Source organism: Pyxicephalus adspersus, chromosome Z, assembly GCF_032062135.1.
Source record: "Pyxicephalus adspersus chromosome Z, UCB_Pads_2.0, whole genome shotgun sequence".
Taxonomy (NCBI): Eukaryota; Metazoa; Chordata; class Amphibia; order Anura; family Pyxicephalidae; genus Pyxicephalus; species Pyxicephalus adspersus.
This window is the reverse complement of record NC_092871.1, coordinates 537,505-554,248: the sequence shown is the minus strand read 5'-3', so window position 1 is coordinate 554,248 and position 16,744 is coordinate 537,505. Positions and strand designations below refer to the sequence as shown.

General features: G+C 47.1%; 1 protein-coding gene across 1 annotated transcript in view; it reads right to left on the bottom strand.

Annotated features, from left to right (window-relative positions):
• Window positions 1-10,497: 10,497 nt before the first annotated feature.
• TBX22 (T-box transcription factor 22) overlaps window positions 10,498-16,744 on the bottom strand; it is an 11,506-nt gene continuing 5,259 nt past the window's right edge. Inside the window, exons 3-7 of the mRNA XM_072430626.1 lie at window positions 16,565-16,739; window positions 14,450-14,614; window positions 14,101-14,165; window positions 13,949-14,031; window positions 10,498-12,706 (exon numbers count right to left, since the gene is read on the bottom strand). Coding sequence (XP_072286727.1) covers window positions 12,126-12,706; window positions 13,949-14,031; window positions 14,101-14,165; window positions 14,450-14,614; window positions 16,565-16,739 — 1,069 coding nt within the window. The 3' untranslated portion in view covers window positions 10,498-12,125. The remainder of the gene's footprint in view (window positions 12,707-13,948; window positions 14,032-14,100; window positions 14,166-14,449; window positions 14,615-16,564; window positions 16,740-16,744) is intronic.

Genomic DNA, 16,744 nt, shown 5'->3' with positions numbered 1-16,744 from the left:
TGAGGGGACCCCGACCTGAATAACTGGCACTAAATCACCAGGTCTGGGCTCTGTATAACTCTCCTCATCTGTGGGGTCGCTGCACAATGATGGTACTCCCAGCTCTGACCACCACTCAGCCCAGAAGACCCGTCAGTAACTTTACGTGTCAACTGGAAAAGCTCAGAGCATGATGTTTGTTGGTGGAGGTGTGTGTGTGTAGGGGGCTAATAAAGGAGGTCAGTGGGCACGTGCCCCAAGTGACAAAACACACATCATTTTTATTTAAATCAGAGGTAAAGTTTGGTTCTTAAATTGCTTTTATTTAAGGCACTGGCCAATAAACTCAGTATTGCCCCTCAAATTGTATGGTGGGAAAAGGGAGTGTTGCCAAGTGGGCATCTGTCCCAAGTGAAATTATATTTTAGAAACCATACTTTCGCCCCATTTTCCCACTTGGGACCCTACCGGGGGGGTAATTAGCATATATTATAGAACTTTATCCAGAAAGTTGCCTGAGCTTCAGCTGACTTTTCCAGATTTGTGGAATTCTTCTGGAAATGGAGTTTGTGCCAATCAATAAGCGGGAATCTGTGGCGGGATCTTCTGATGATCGGTTTGGGTTCGGACTCCAGGCTGTGTTTGGTGCCCCCCCATACCGAGGTGACACAATCCCAATGGAAGGCCCTGCGGGTCGCACAATCTCTCGGGAGAATTCCTGACTTCCTGCCATGTAATGCCCCCCCCCCCAACACTTTTGTGATCCGCAGCCAAAGCCCCCGGAACGGATTTGGCTGATTGGCTGATCTGCATTGCGGCCTTTAATTGGGCGCATGATTTTATAATTGAGCCGAGCTGACGGGGGATGATTTTCTCTCCAGCGTTTGGCGTTTCCGGGAATCAGAAATAATCCCGCCTGATCCCAATTTCCCCTCCGTGCCCAGATTGACACGTCTGACATAAGGTAAAACAACTGTTATGGTTTATTGTCGAATCGCCCCGGGGGGCCGCAGCCCCTTCACACAGCACAGGCGGCATTACCAATCTATAGGGATCTGGGGGTCCCAATCATTACCTCTAATAGGGATCAGGGGGTATGTGCAGCATTCATAATAGATTGTAGAGGAGAGAGTCGGGTTAGTGGAATACCAGAGAGGAGGAGGTTACAGTAGTCCAGATGAGAGATGATAGGAGGGTGTACAAGGAGTTTGGGGGTCTCTGGGGACAGGTAGGTGGGGTATTTTCTCAGGCAGGTAGGGGCAGTTACTGGAGCTGTTGGGTGGGAGTGTCAGGACCTGGAAATGTTGTGAATATGGGGAGGGGTAACATATTGGGGGTGATTCTGGGGTTTCCATGCAATGTGAGGTGCTGGGCTCATTATTACCCCTCACAGGTGTTATATGGGGGTAATATTTTCCTCAGGACGGTGACCTGGCTGCTGGTGCGTTCACTGAGCCAATGTTTGGTGTCATGTGGTCTGATAGAGAAGGGGATTGTGGGATCTCAGGTGAGCTCTGTATGATCAGTTTGATCGGTTTTGGGGTCCGGCATACATTGTGTCCGGGATCTTTGTGCAGGGGGGGGGGTTGGGGGGTCATATCAAAGCACCAACTGATGGAACAGACTGGAGAGGATAGACTATCATGGGTGGATCTGGGTGATCCTGTAAGCATGGGATGGATCTGTTCCATGGTAAAAACATTTACTAAATCTTATCAAATGTTTTTTAGGAAATATATTCCGGATTTGCTGGATCACCCAGGTTCTCCCATCCTAACACAATTAGAAGAAAGGACCGAGTGTTGTCACTCTATATTAGGAAGTCCCTGAACGCTGACCTTTATGGCGGGATCAACAGGGAATATTTAAAAAAAAAGATTAAAAATGCAAATTCCAATATGACTTGCAGGTGTTGGAGATTCTGTAAGATGTTATGTACAGCGCTGTGTAATATGTTGGCGCTATATAAACACTGTTTATTAATAATCTCTCGGTGGAGTCGGTGCTCTGGATCCTGATGGTATCGCTTTACCCGGTGACCTCCTGCCTGTCCTCGGTGACAGGTTCTCTTTAATCTCCTAATTGCTCTTTCATCATTCTGCCGTCTCCGGTTTCTGGGTCTGAAGAAACCAAATCATTTCTGGGACAGCTTCCTTCCCCTGGTAAATCGGGGACACCGAGGACTCGGCTGCGCTAATTTGGTGTTTAAACGATTTTATTTCAGAGATTTTATGATTTATAAACAACGTTCACATTCCAGCTTCTAAGGTTTCCTGGAGCCCATTCCCCCTCAGACTCTGCGCTTAAACAATTTCATGGTCAATGGTGACCCCAGTGTGGCCCCGAGCAGAGGTGTGTGTGTGGGGGGGGTAATAGGGATCTGATAGCCCCCCCCCCCCCCCCCCCCCCCAAAAAAAAGGGGGCAAAAAAAAATTTCCGTATCCAGTGCCCCCTCTTCGTACCCAGTGCCCCCTTTTTTGTACCCAGGTATCCAATGCCCCCCTCCTTGTATCCAGCTACCCAGTGCCCCCCTCTTTGTACCCAGTTTCCCCCTTTTTGTACCCCATGTCCCCTCATTGTACACAGATATCTAGAGTCTTTGTACACCGCTCCAGCAGTTGTCAGCCTCCTTCCATGATGGGCCCATTAGTTGTGATGGATTATTTCTGCTCTCGTGCCCAGCACATGGCCTGCTGTCTCTTTGTTTGAACTAAGTGTTAAATCTGTAAACTGATCTCCCTTGTGGGGCCCCCCTGCTGGTTGGTGTCACCGGGGCCACGGCGCTGCCATGTGCCTCTCCACACACACATGTTCACCAAACTGTCACTTAACCTTTCTGCCCATCAATTTGTTCGCAGATTTCCGTCAGATCTCAGGGGGCCTCCAGATAACTGACAGACGGCGGCAAAATGGCGGCAAATTCCCCCTAACATTGGCTGGGAAACTTATACAACTCGATAAAACGATAAAATATTAACCAATCACAACTGTCTGACACCTCATGGGTGGATCTGAGTGATAATAATTATTGGATCCATCTCAGGGACCTTTTGGGGACTTTTNTCCAATCAGAAAATGAGAAAAAGTCACCTTTCTATAAATGTAATTATCTTCCAGTTATTATTCATCGGCATGGGTGAAAGAAGCGCGCCATTGGTTGGAGTGTGGAGATATTTGCATGTCTCCCCCCCCAAGGGTCACACATATAACTTACAAAGTATCATTGTGAAATCTTATTTCCTACTTTCCAAAGGGTGAATGTCATACATCTGGTGAATCGTCATGTTTTCATCCTGTTAAATGAATTGGAATTAAATTGTGATGAGTTTCAGGGATTTGGCGCAATTTGCATTTGTGGTGAATGAACAGCTTAAACAATATCACCAAAAGAAAGCCACCATTCACTTTAAAACCTCTGAATCTCCAACATTCACAGATTTACACATTCTGTGAAAAATCCTCATAACAATTGGTTGAATGCTGGCTAATTCACATAGAATGAATGTCTATGCAGTTTGGATGAATATCTATGAATTTTTAATAAGTGAGCCTCGTTGTTTTACCATTCCTCATAAAATGTCTCCAACCAATAAAGGTGCCAAACCTGCAACACAACCTGCCCAGAGAGAAGAGGTAGGTCCTGGTGTCACCAAGACAGGAAGTGATAAGAAATCTTCCAATGGGGACACTGTTGTTTTGGTGGGAATTGCTGTCACAAGAGATCTCCGCTTACTTCCTGTTGTGTCACCCACACAGGAAATCTCCCCAATAGTTTGCAGGGATTGTAATGAAGAAGTTTTGACTTTAATATTGTAAATCTGATATTATCACCAACACACCGCAGCTAAGTGCCAGGACCTTGTACAAGGCTACGGTCTATGCCTGTGCTCTTGATGGCTGCTCGGTGTCACACACATGGATATCCCCCAATTATCGGCCTGGTTGGATGGCGGAGGATTGTGTGCGGTATTTATACAAAGCACCGAGCTGTAAACCCGGATGAGGAAAAGTCAAAGTAACCGGAGAGACAGAGCGCAGCGCGCAGTTACTGCACCGCAACCATCGCATGGTACCAAACAACAAGGCAGGAAATTCACATTCTATGGATCAGATGGGCAAAGATTGCTGGACCGGAGCCACCGGCACATGGCGAGGACAAGATGGGGGCAAGGTGTACAGAACAAAGTGACACCCTACATAGGTCACCCGAAAATCAGGATTTTCCATGTGATTGGCTGATTAGAGCGGCCTCACCCTATTGGTGGAGAATTTACCTCCCAATTCTTCATTCATTTAGTAAATCAGCCGCAAATCTACCCAATGGGGTCACCACCAGCTGCCGGTCCGGTGACTGTCCATGGTTCTCCGCTGTCAGTGATTTCCCAGAGCCATTGCAGTCATCCCGCTACTCTGTCATTGTCATCCTCCGCTGCTCATCATCATCCGGATCTTCTGGCATACAGCTCCAGCACAATACATGGCACATATTACATGTCAGCACACACATGTCAGCACACACATGTAATCACACACACACGTCAGCACACACATGTCAGCACACACATACATGTCAGCACACACACATGTCATCATGTCACAACATACAGTGCACGCTACCATGCGGGGTGTGATGTGTTGCCAGAAATCTGCCCCCAATATGTTTATTAGAACAACTCGCAGCTCAAATGAGTCGCATTAATGCCCCAGGAGGTCTGAATTGTTACTGGCAGGATCACCAGCTGAAAAACAAATACATCAGCCATTGAAGGACGAGCAATGTGAATATAAAACACTGGAAATAAGTCATTGTGCTAAATGGGGGCATCACTGCTGACCCCCACAATCCTAGGAGGGGGGTTAGTGATGATTTGAGCTGTACCCCCCACCTGCCCCAGCACATCCTGTTTGCCCCCCCCCCCCATTTCTCTTGTCTTCCTGCAGGTAAATTGCTCTCACATGGCGCTGCGCCTAATATTTGGAAATAAATGAGAAGCACATTTTGGCTGCACGTGTTCCGCCTTCTCCGTGTTTTTCCAGCCAAAATCCCGGAACATCTTGAGGATCAATTTGCAGAGAGATGTCAGCACGTGCCCCCCCCCTCAGTATGTGTGGGGGTGCTGATTGCCCCCATTACCCCCCCCCCCCAGGATGCTGATTGGCATGTGTCTGTTCAGAGAGAAGTATCCCATTCCAAGACAAACATGTCAGGTGTACGGAGGGGGGGGGGGCACCAAATGTCCGAGGAATTCACAAATGGGGGGGCGAAGGAGGGTGGGGGATCCATAGACAACATAAAGATTTCCAAAAACTTTCCATGGACTCAGCATTGGGGTAAAATCCCCTGCTGCCCCCGGGATGGGTTGTTACCAGGTGTACAAAAGAGGGGGGGGGGCGGTGATTGGGCAGGAGCTTCAATTCAATAAAATGAGAAAAATCTGAATCCAACAACATAATAAATACACCAAAAGGTAAAACTGATTGTGAGATGTGTGGCCCCTGATTGTGAGGGGCCCCAATAAACTCCCAATGGTGATTTGAAAGCCGTTGTACCCCCATGCTGCACCCCAACAGGGCCGGATCCTCCCCTCCTCCAGCGTTATTGTTTTTATCCATACGTCATTTCCAACCCTGATTTTTGTACAGCGCTGTGGAATATGTTGGGGCTATAAATATGTTTAAATAATAACAGACCCAACACAATATGAAACCCATTAAATTGCCAGCACTATGACCAGAGGGTGGGGCCGCACAGAGAATCTGACATTTTCCTGCAGTCCCTCAGGATGATCAGCAGGGCGGCACTCTGTACTCTTTATGGCTGGGTCACTATGGGGGACTTTTTAGCAAATCTTAGACCATTCTGCATCTCGGGAACATTGGGGGCTCCTAGAACATGAGAGCTTCAATATGACACAGCATGTCCCTGATCTATCGCAGCGCACGGCTACATCGAAAATGATCTTCGGATGTCCTGATTGGCCAGCACAGGGTAATGTAACACCTGCACAGGTGAGCCGGGTTGCACATCTGATCTGATGAGATCTGATGGATCTGATGGCTGCTCAGAATGGTATTATTAATAATATAATAAACAGGGTCTATATAGCACCAACATATTACACAGCGCTGTACAAAATGAAATGTTTAAAGATTGGAGTGACCCCCCCAATCCTCCTGAATATTTCCAGGAAGTTTGTTCTGCCCATCCCTGGGAAAGATTTCTCTGCTCTCTGTGTCCCCAGGTGAAAGAAATATGCCCCCAGGTGAAAGAAGGTGATGAATGTTTCACCTTTTTGCAATCTTTTAAAAACCTAGAAAAAAGATTTTAGTTCCCCATCACATTCCCCGTTTTTCACCTTCTGTTTGTACAGCGCTGCAGTATATGTTTGTGCTATGTGACTACATAAAACCAATTTACTGACAGAAAATTTAGTATGAGTTTTGGCCGTGAATCCTCATGCTCTGTGTTTGGTGCATTATGTGCTAATATTCACCACTGTGAATGTTGAATACATTTTGTATTTTATCCGTGTTCATATCCTGCCATTAAAAGAAAAGATTTATTAAAATAATAATCCCTGGTGATCCTGCCATGGAGATCCTGGATCTGACACTTCCTTTTAAGAGATGACAACATTTTGCCTATATTTCCTGATTGCCCCATGAGTTGTCACCCCATCATGGTGGCCTTTGAGGGTGACTACCTTGTGAACATTACACAGAAAGGCCCCAGGGTTGTCACCACCAATAAACTCTGAAAATCGCCATTACTGGAGGGAACCGAGACTGGAAGTGGCTGCAAAGAGGAGATCAGCGGCTCTGAGATGGGACAAATGGAGAAAAGGTGAAAATGAGGAATGAGGGAGATGAATGTCATTTCCATGGGATTCACATCTATTTCAGGATTCTCCCTCATTCAGTGAAAAATATCCCAAATTTTGTCAAATTGAAAATGACATTTTTCTCCTCCCCCTTTTTAAAGGAGTGGAAGAAGAATCGGAATCCCCCCATTTTGCTCATCAGAAATCCCTCTCCAGAGTGTGAATGTGTGTGGTGAATCCCAGGCCCCCTACGCTCCCCTCCCCCATCATCGCCCATTGACACAGGTGAGATGATTATTTGCTAAATGCTCCCAGCTGTCAGCTGACCAGACGAGGAAATTGCTGGCTGAGCGCGGATGTGCCCATCGCAGGGGATGGAGGATGGGAATTGTGAGCAGTAATAAGAAATTCCACAATATGAAGAGGAATCAGTGACCCCAAAGGGGCGGAGCTTAGAAATCTGGGTCCGCAGGGGTGGAGAATTACAAAGGCTGTAACCACCAATCATTGGATAGTATATATATATTGCCGCACAATAGTTGATCTATGAGAGTCACATGACCATGGCGCTGGATACAATGTAACGTTAATGATTTCATTTCTTCCTGCAATGTCCATGGTGGATGGGGTCACCCAAATGTTTGATTTTTCAGGCGCTTTGAGGATTTCCCGGACATCTGCGGCCAATAAGAAGTTTACATGCGAGCAGTCAGCACAAATTTGTAAACATCGGCGTTGGAAAGTCTTTGGGGGGGGGGGGTCTTCGGCCTTCTTTTCCCTTTCTGAACCTTTATTAGAACAATATGTCGGGTTGGCAGCGGGGGAGGGGGGGGTATGGAAATCCTCCGGCTGGATGGCGTTCGCCGCACTCCCCTCCATCTTTTATTACCATGAAATCTGCGCCAATTTACAGAACGCTCACACCAATTATCATGTGATTAGCGGGTGAGCTGGGGGGGATTAGCGACGCTCGCATTGTTCAGAGCAGATGGGGCGCAGCCACTCAGATCACCGGGTAATGGGGCATGAATGGCACCCGGGGGCGAATATCCCTGATTGTGGTGACACTGCTGGGGACGGTGAGATTCCCTGTGGTGAATATTATCATGCCACACTTTGGATGAATCCTCTGTACTGCCCACCCTCCGGGCTTTCATGGACCCCCATAGAGGGCAGCAGGGAGGGGCGCAGCGTGTGGTGGAATGTGGACAGCGAGGTGAATCTCTTACCCCCCCTTCTGACCATTTGGTTGCCCTTTGAGGTCATTTATTACGGGTGAGTGCGGCTGTGTGAACGGGTCAGGGTGGGTGACCCCCCGGGTGCCCCCCCCCCGACACAAAATCCCAGTCCACTTCTGCGCTATTTTCATCTTTTTCACCCCAACATCGCCCTTCTGGTAAAAAATCTAATCTCTGAATACCCAATCACTGGGCCTGATTTATTAACCCCCCCCCCCCCAAGATTGGAGAAGATAGACTATCATGAGGGAACCTGGGAGATCCAACAAACCTGGAATGCATCTGGTCCAAGATTGAAAACAGGTTTACTGGATCACCCGGATTCACTCATGACGGTTTAATAAATCAGGCCCATTGTGAAGGGGTCACCTTTCCATCCATTTTTGTTTTCCTCTTTGTGGACAATGAGGGTGAAAAATAAATGAACAATGAGAAAATCTGAGAAATCTGCTTTTTATTTTTTGTACATTATTTTTGCCATTTACACTTTTTTACAGCAAACACATGAAGATCCCGCCAGCCGCAGGCTCCTCCCCTGACGCGCGTCACCCAATCACAGGGCTTTGCCATACCTGTAATAAGTGATATTTATCTCCATACAGAATTATGTTTTTCCTCATGAAGTCTAAATTCCTAAAATGTAAAAAAATAAAAGAAACCAAACAATGATCAGAATCATCCGAGGCCTTTGTGAATATTGTTATATAGCGCCGTCATGTTCTGTGGGGCTGTACAATACATAATTCAGATCTGTGATATCAGCTCACACTGTGCATTGTGTGATAATCAATATGAATGTCGGATCAATATTATTATTATACAGGATTTAAATAGCTCTGACATATTAAGCAGCGCAGTACAATACATAGGAGTACCGGCTCTGCCTCCTGTGTGGGGTAACAAAATATTATTATCAGATAGAATTTATAGCAAGAAATGGACAATAATTGTCAGCCAATCAATGGATTCCCATCAATATTCAATGTGATCAATATTCTTCTTGTATTGGTTTGGTGATTGATGAAGTGGAGATATTTGTTGTTCCGCCTCTGATTTCCTCTTATTCTATATTATGGATATGAGGGAGGATCGGGGTGCAGTGTATGTATGTGGGGGGGATAAATTGGAGGACTACCGACCAATCACAGAGCAGGGAATCTCAGATTCAGCATTACTTTGTGCCATTGGTCCCGGTATTTGGAGAATGTGATTGGACAGATTTTTTTCTCTGAGTTTACCTTTAAGAAATGACCAAATCTATTTTAAGATATCCCAGTATAGAGGAAGATGTGTAAACCTGGAAGGGCAAAGTCACCAATCGCCCATCACTTGTCACCTATCACCTATCATCCGTCACCCATCAACCATCACCTATCGCCCATCACCAATCAACCGTCAACCATTGCCCGTCACCCATCACCTATCGTCCGTCACCCGTCAACCATTACCTATCGCCCGTCACCCATCACATCACCGTCACCAATCGCCCATCACTTGTCACCCACCGCCTGTCTCCCATCGCCCATCATCCAACACCCATTGCCCGTCACCCATTAATCGTCACCCTTCAACCATCGCCCATCACCCTTCGCCCATCAGCCATCGTCTATCACCCATCACCCATCGTCCGTCACATATCACCTATTGCCCGTCACCCATCAACCATCACCCATCGCCCAGCACCTGTCAACCATTATCCATAACTCATCACCAATCACCAGTCATCCAACGCCCATCACCAATTGCCCATCACCCATCACCCATTGCACGTCACCCATCAACAGTCACCCATCAACCGTCACCCATCAACCATCACCAGTCACCCATCACCTATTGCCCATCATCCATCAGCCATCACCCATCGCCTGTCCCCCATTGCCCATCACCCATCCTCCATCACCCATGACCTGTCATCCATCGCCCAGCACCTGTCACCCATTATCCATCGCTCATCACTCATCAACATTCGCTCGTCACCCGCCATCTATCGCCCGTCACCCATTAACCAACTATTACTCATCACCCATCACCTGTCACCCATCACCCGTCACTCATCACCTATTGGCCGTCACTCATCATTCATCATCCATGCACTCACCAGCAATAAGTGGAGTTTATTTGGCTGCTATGGGTGAACAGATTTACCAAACTCATATCCGCCATTCACTGAGCAGAGTGAATGTTAGTAAGTCAGAATATCACAGTTATATGGCAATGAATCTTTTGTCTTCATAAAGTTTCTGCACTTTTATATTTTTATTACATTGGTGGTGGGGGGGGAGGGGGGATTGGTGGTCATGTGATCGGTAAAATTCACCACAAAGGGCGGTGAATGTGTAGAAAAGTGATGGAATTAGTTTTTGAGTCTTTTTGAAGCCCCCTGGTATTGGCTGTATATGAAGATTTTGTCCCCCATTTTTACCCCTGACCCCTGTATCAGATATCCTCCGTGTCCCCATAACATCCAATTACATTTTATTTCTCGGTAATCATAAATGTTTTTTTTTCTTGCTTGTCTATAAAAAGTCATTGAGACCAGGACACGAATGTAGTATGAAGTGGGCGGAGCCAATTTATTATAATGATATGCAGAGATACATGGGGGGTCTGTGCGGATTATTTACATTCTGTTCTGTGACAACCCATCGAATTGAGAGCCAGAGCACGGACTGCGGGGTCACCGGGGGAGGGGATGAATCTATGAGGGAATTTCCCCAAATCCTGGAAAACACAAATAATGCCGGAAATGGCAACGTCAATGGTGAGACCCCAAGGAAGAGATTCCATGGAGATTGGCAGGGGGGCCCCTAGTCACCAACATCACTGCACGGCATCACCCCCCCCATGTGATCCCCCTTATACCCCCTGGTGGGGTGACAGCTCGGACCTCTTGCACCCTCAGCTTGCTATAAGACCCTAAAGCTTGTAGCTTGGGCCCTTTTATATCCCTGGGGCCCATAGATCTATATTGCCTTGAATAATCTGCTTGGCTGAGACGCTGATCTGACAGCCAGGCAGGGAGCATTTCCAGCAGGAGCTCAGCACAGATTCCCTTATTATTCTCCTCACCTAAAATACAGAGCTGACACTTTCCTTATCACTGGGGCTTGGTGAGGTGAAGCTGTGCACTCCCATCGTCCAATCATGTGTCAGCAAAGTGACGAGCTCCGCCTTGATCTCCAAACCAAATGAAAGTGTACTCTGATTGGTGCACAGACTCCAGTGAATCCGGGCTTCATGTCAGCGATACAGGGTGAAAAATTCACATGTGAGATGTCGTTCACCGCAGTGTGCGGGATGTATTATTCATACAATGGGGAGATTAGGAAGAAAAAAATCAGCCGGGGGGTCACCCAGCCTGCACACAGCTCTCACCCCACTAATGGGAGATCCAGAAGATTCCGGGGTGACCTCCTCTATATTGGGGTGAATCTGTGGGTGCATTTGTGGGGATTTAAATACATGACAGGGTCACTTTAAGGCTGCCCACAGACAGGAAGATACGGCATCCAATCAGATCAATCTACAAATAAATCAGCCAATAGGATCACAGGCTGCTTCAATGCTTTGCTTTATAAGGCTGCGGGTGATCCGCTTTGTTCAAACAACCTCAAGGCAACGCTAAGCGGGTCAAATGCAGCTTCTGAACAGCTCAATGAGGAGCAATGGGATTTTGGTGACCTGCTTTTGAGCTGCATTCCAAATGAATGTCAGCACCCATGAATGAAAGCAGCACCCATAAGTCGGTGAATATCATCCACTGTGATATCTGTGTGAAATTATCTCCGTCAGCCGCTGCGCACAATTAACAAATATTTCCAGGAAGTCTTGCAATGATTTTTATGATTGTTTGTTTCTCCATCCTCCTGTCAGCGTCCAGCCTGTGAGGAATATGAGTTATGGTCATGTGACAACGGGTTACTTTATTACATGGGATACAATTGGCTCCGGAGCCGCTCAGATGAAAGTCATTTTTCTTGGAAAACATTCCGGAAATGTTTGGTGAATAATCGGCGCCGGCCAGCGAGACGTCCATTCCCACCAATAACAATTCTCTCACATTAAATAACTTTTCCCATTGGGCCCCTCACAGGCAATGGTTGATTGGTGACGGCCAGCGGGACCCATCAGGTTGGCCTTCTCTGTATGACGCGGTGAATGTGTCCGCCATCTTGAGATGGTTTGCTGCGGTGAGGAAGTGAGGCGGCACTGAGAAGTTGTACAAACCATAGGAAGGATGGAAGGAACAATGGAGGGAATCCCGGGTGAATCCTGAGGAGGGGAGAATATTGCCAGATGTGGGGAGTCCATACAACATCTGTGCAGTGGGGGGGAAGCCCTGGACGCAGGGACCCTTTACGCTTTCCAATTTGTTGGATTTGGAGATTCCGAAGGCGGACAGGAAGGGGACATCCAACATGAGGGGGGGGAGGAGCGGCCCTGACGGACAGATCTGTTTGTCCTGGCTGGGGAAGAGGACGGAGCGGGGCCGCAGGACGCTGCCGGGGCAAATCCGATAACACAGCGGGAGGTTTATATTGTGCAAATAGTTCTCGGGATAGGGAATGCCGAGATTCCCGGAGGGCAGCGGAAAGGACGGAGGTGACGAGGACGGTGAGAGGAGAGGAGATGGAGCTCCACCACTGGAGGAGATCGGAGAGGAGCCGCCTGCAGGAACAGAGAGGACATGATGAGAGTCGTTGTCACCCCAAACCGGGAGAATACAAAATCTGTGATATAGTACAGGGCTGGGGACACCGGGGACACCGGCAACCCGGGGACACCGGCAACCAGGGGACACCGGCAACCCGGGGACACCGGCAACCTGAGAATACCGGAACCCGGGGACACCGGCAACCAGGGGACACCGGCAACCCGGGGATACCAGCAATCCGGGGACACCGGCAACCCGGGGACATTGGCAACCTGAGAATACCGGAACCCAGGGACACCGGCAACCCACGGATACCGGCAACCTAGGGGACAGATGCTGGGCTTTCATTTTATTGTTTTTTGGATTCTTTATTTTGTGATAATCATAAGGAATTATTCACCCAACACCATACAAGCACATTGCCCCTGGCATGGTACCATGTGACTGATACTACAGAACTAAGCAGCACACGCATGTTCCCTCACCCATAGGAGTGTACATCATGTCACCTGACCTCAGAGAAGCAACCAATAAAACAATAGTTGGAGGTGGCACACTACGTGGCCCCCGGTCACATGACCGTCCCCTCTCTACGAGCTCATTGGACATCCAATTCCAGAATCCTAATTATAATTATGGAGCCCCCCATCCCCCCATGGACATTACTCTGTATATTCATGGCACAATACCGGATCGATCACATGATCTATCTGTGAATGTCAGGACTCCATAGATCTGTGTATGTTGTATTCACACAGTGGGGGGTCAGATATAAAATTGTCCTCGGGGCGCCCCCTAATCCTGTCTGATACAAAGAGGTAGACAATATGGATGAACCCCTGGACCCAGGACATGGGGGACCCTAAAAACCTGGAAATACCAAAACACCCAAAAACTGATCTGTGTTGTACAATACAAAAGATGGACATTGTAGTAATAATTGTCTATGGGTGTGGTGGGCGTGGCATGGTGGGCGGGGCTTATACTGAGATTTTTTTATTTCTTCATCATGGAAATCAAATAACAAAAATATTTTAAAAAATCCTCAAAAACCTAAAAATAAAAAATAAACCCAGAAAGTGAAGCATGCGGGGACACCGATGGTTTTTATATCTTTTTTGGTTTCCTTATTTCTTGGTCCTCACTCCATTTAGATTTTGGTAAACTGAAAACCAAAGCCTAATATTTGTTTCCTCTCTGTGATTGGCTGATCCTATAGCAGCGCTCCGACCTATCACATCCCATGCTCAGCTAACCTGTGGTCTCTGCCAGAGCCTTGAAGTCTATAGCTAGCGCCGGCCTCCAGGGGTAACTCTCCAGCAGCCCGTCCAGGACCCCTCTGTAAAACAATAACACCGTCACCATCTGCTGCCCGGCAGTACAGGAAACCACAAGAGCTGACACTCACCTGTTCCTCCCGGGGTCCCGGAATCCCTTGGCAAATGGATTGCGATCTATCTTCAGCTTGGTTATCTGGGGGGAAATGAAAGAAAATAAATGAGGGGAATCCTGGAGACCCCGGGGGGAATCCCCTTAATGTGGCGACCTGTATAAAGAGAACCTGTCATACAGAAAGTGCTGGGACCCGCCACAGTGACATGGCGGGGGGCAGCTGATATAAGGACGGATCAAGGTATTCACACTAGCTGCATTTCCCCGCTCAGTACCCGGATGAACATTTCTTTTCTGCTTTTACAATTCAGAGTATCAGAAGAGAAACATTGGCCGAGGCGTAGTACAAGCGCTGTTGGGCTCACCTGCTGGTTCTGATAGGCCGTCACCGTGGTGAATTCTGTTTCCTTGAATGAGAAAGTCTTCACCCCCTCAGCCGGCAGGGATTGGACCTGGGACAGGTCGAACCTGGAGTCCTGGACGATGACGTGAACCCTGGGCTTGTATTTGTGCATGGACTGTAGAATGATCTGAAATACAAAGGTCACATATTGGCGTCACATTCACCGGGAGAGCAAACCGGATTCACACACTGAAGATTTGTGTTATGGAGGAAAAATCTAATATGGTTCCCCCTCAATCACAGCGTCCAATTCCCAGCAGGATCCGCATGGAGTATGTATACAAACCTCTGACGTGTGAATATCTGTGACTGGTGGAGCTGCGTTTATTTTCCCTGAGATATCGATCTGAGACGGAGAAACATTCACTGAGCCGCCTTCATTCCGCAGACAATTCCCCATTTTATTCGGAATCCCTTAAATCAACAGGACGACATGAAAACCGCAATATTGGCTGCGGAGCTGTAATTAAATTATCCGCTATGGGTTCGCGTTCTGTACTCCGGGCTGTGCGCTGTACGGAGGGGAAACCCCAATCACTCACATAGACCGGAGCGTCCGATACTATTCCCTCGCATGTGATTGGTTCTTCAAAGTGAACAAAGCTCCGCCCCATTTACTAATAGTCAGTGTGATAAATTAACGTCTATGCCCATCCCCCATCAATGTGACCAGCCGGGCGTTATTCCACAGGAAGTCATTGGTGAATGTAATAAAACAGAGTGAACATGGTGAACATAGTGCCCATTCACACAAGGGCCCCCATTTATTAAAGCGCTCCAAGGCTGGAGAGAATAAACTTTCATCAGTGAATCTGCGTGATCCAGCAAACCTGGAATGGATCTGGTGCAATTGCATTGGATTGCAAACATTTGCTAACGAATAGTAAAATAACTTTTAGGAAATTCATTCCAGGTTTGTTGGATCTCCCAGATTCACTGATGAAAGTTTGGCTTGGAGCGCTTTAATAAATCCGGGCCAATGTCTATGTGTCGGTGAATATGGCACCCTGATTCACATCGCTGGCAGGTGAGTGTTGCAGCGCTCCAATAACGTTCGTTTGGCAAAGAGATTCCCGGGCTCAATGCAATCCGCGTCACATGACACATCGCAATATTATGTAGAGGGTGTGGCCATTCTGTAAACTCTTCCCTCGCACGTGATTGGATGATGACATCTGCACCTCATGCACTCGGCTGTGCGCTCCCCTTATATAATCTGCCCCATTCAGGGCATTCGGGAAATCTCCGCCCCCTCAGGATAATTCCGAGAAATCCTCAGACGTATTCATTACTTTCCCAGCCCGGAGATTATTTCCAGAAATCCCAAACCGAGAGAAATCAGCGGAAAATTCAGGAAATATTTCACATTCACCCAATTTATTTAGGAGGAAAATGTGAAATAAAAGTGAATCCTCCGCACCCCCCGTGGGAATTTTTCATTTTTTCCCTATTTATTGTAATTTACTTTCACTGAAAGAAACAGAAATCTGTAGAAAGGAATCGCCGATATTTCTGTTTTCACCTTTTGTGAATGTTCTTGTTATTGGAAGTTTTAATTTTCACAGAAAAAAGTCAAAAATTTCAAATCACAAAAACATTTCACATTCACTCTAAAGGGGTCTGAGCATAAATGTTTTCACCCAAGATTTATAGGAGAACGGGTGAATCCACTTATATTTATGATTCACACGTATTTTACATTTTTTTTTACTCTAATCCATAGTGTGAATCTTAGGTGAAAACATTTACAAATAGACCCTTCAATGATTAGTTTTATTCCTGTGGGAGAAAACATAAAATAACAAAGCGACCTCCGGGGACCCCAACACATTCACAGAGATCTATTTATAAAGGTTTTCACCCAACATTCACCAAACTTTTATCCAAAATTCAGTTTTCACATTTTATTACATTTTTCACATTGGATTCAGCTAATTTTTTTCATCAATTTCCTTTTCAGCGGTTTTCTATCTGAATACAATTTAGAAACGTGTGAATCTTGGGTGAAAACATTGATGAATATCCCCAGTAACAATAGATAGGGGGTGATATCAGAGGGAAGATGGCGCACACCTACATGTCCTCGGTCGTCCATCTCGTTGTTGGTGAGTTTGACGCGGTCGAAGCTGATAATCTGCCTCATCCAGGTCTCCCCGGAGCAGGGCGAGTCCGGGTGAATGTACAGTCGGGGGGTGATACACGAGTGGTCGGTGTTCCCGGCGACCATCCACTGCGAGCTGTGATAGACGTACCTGAG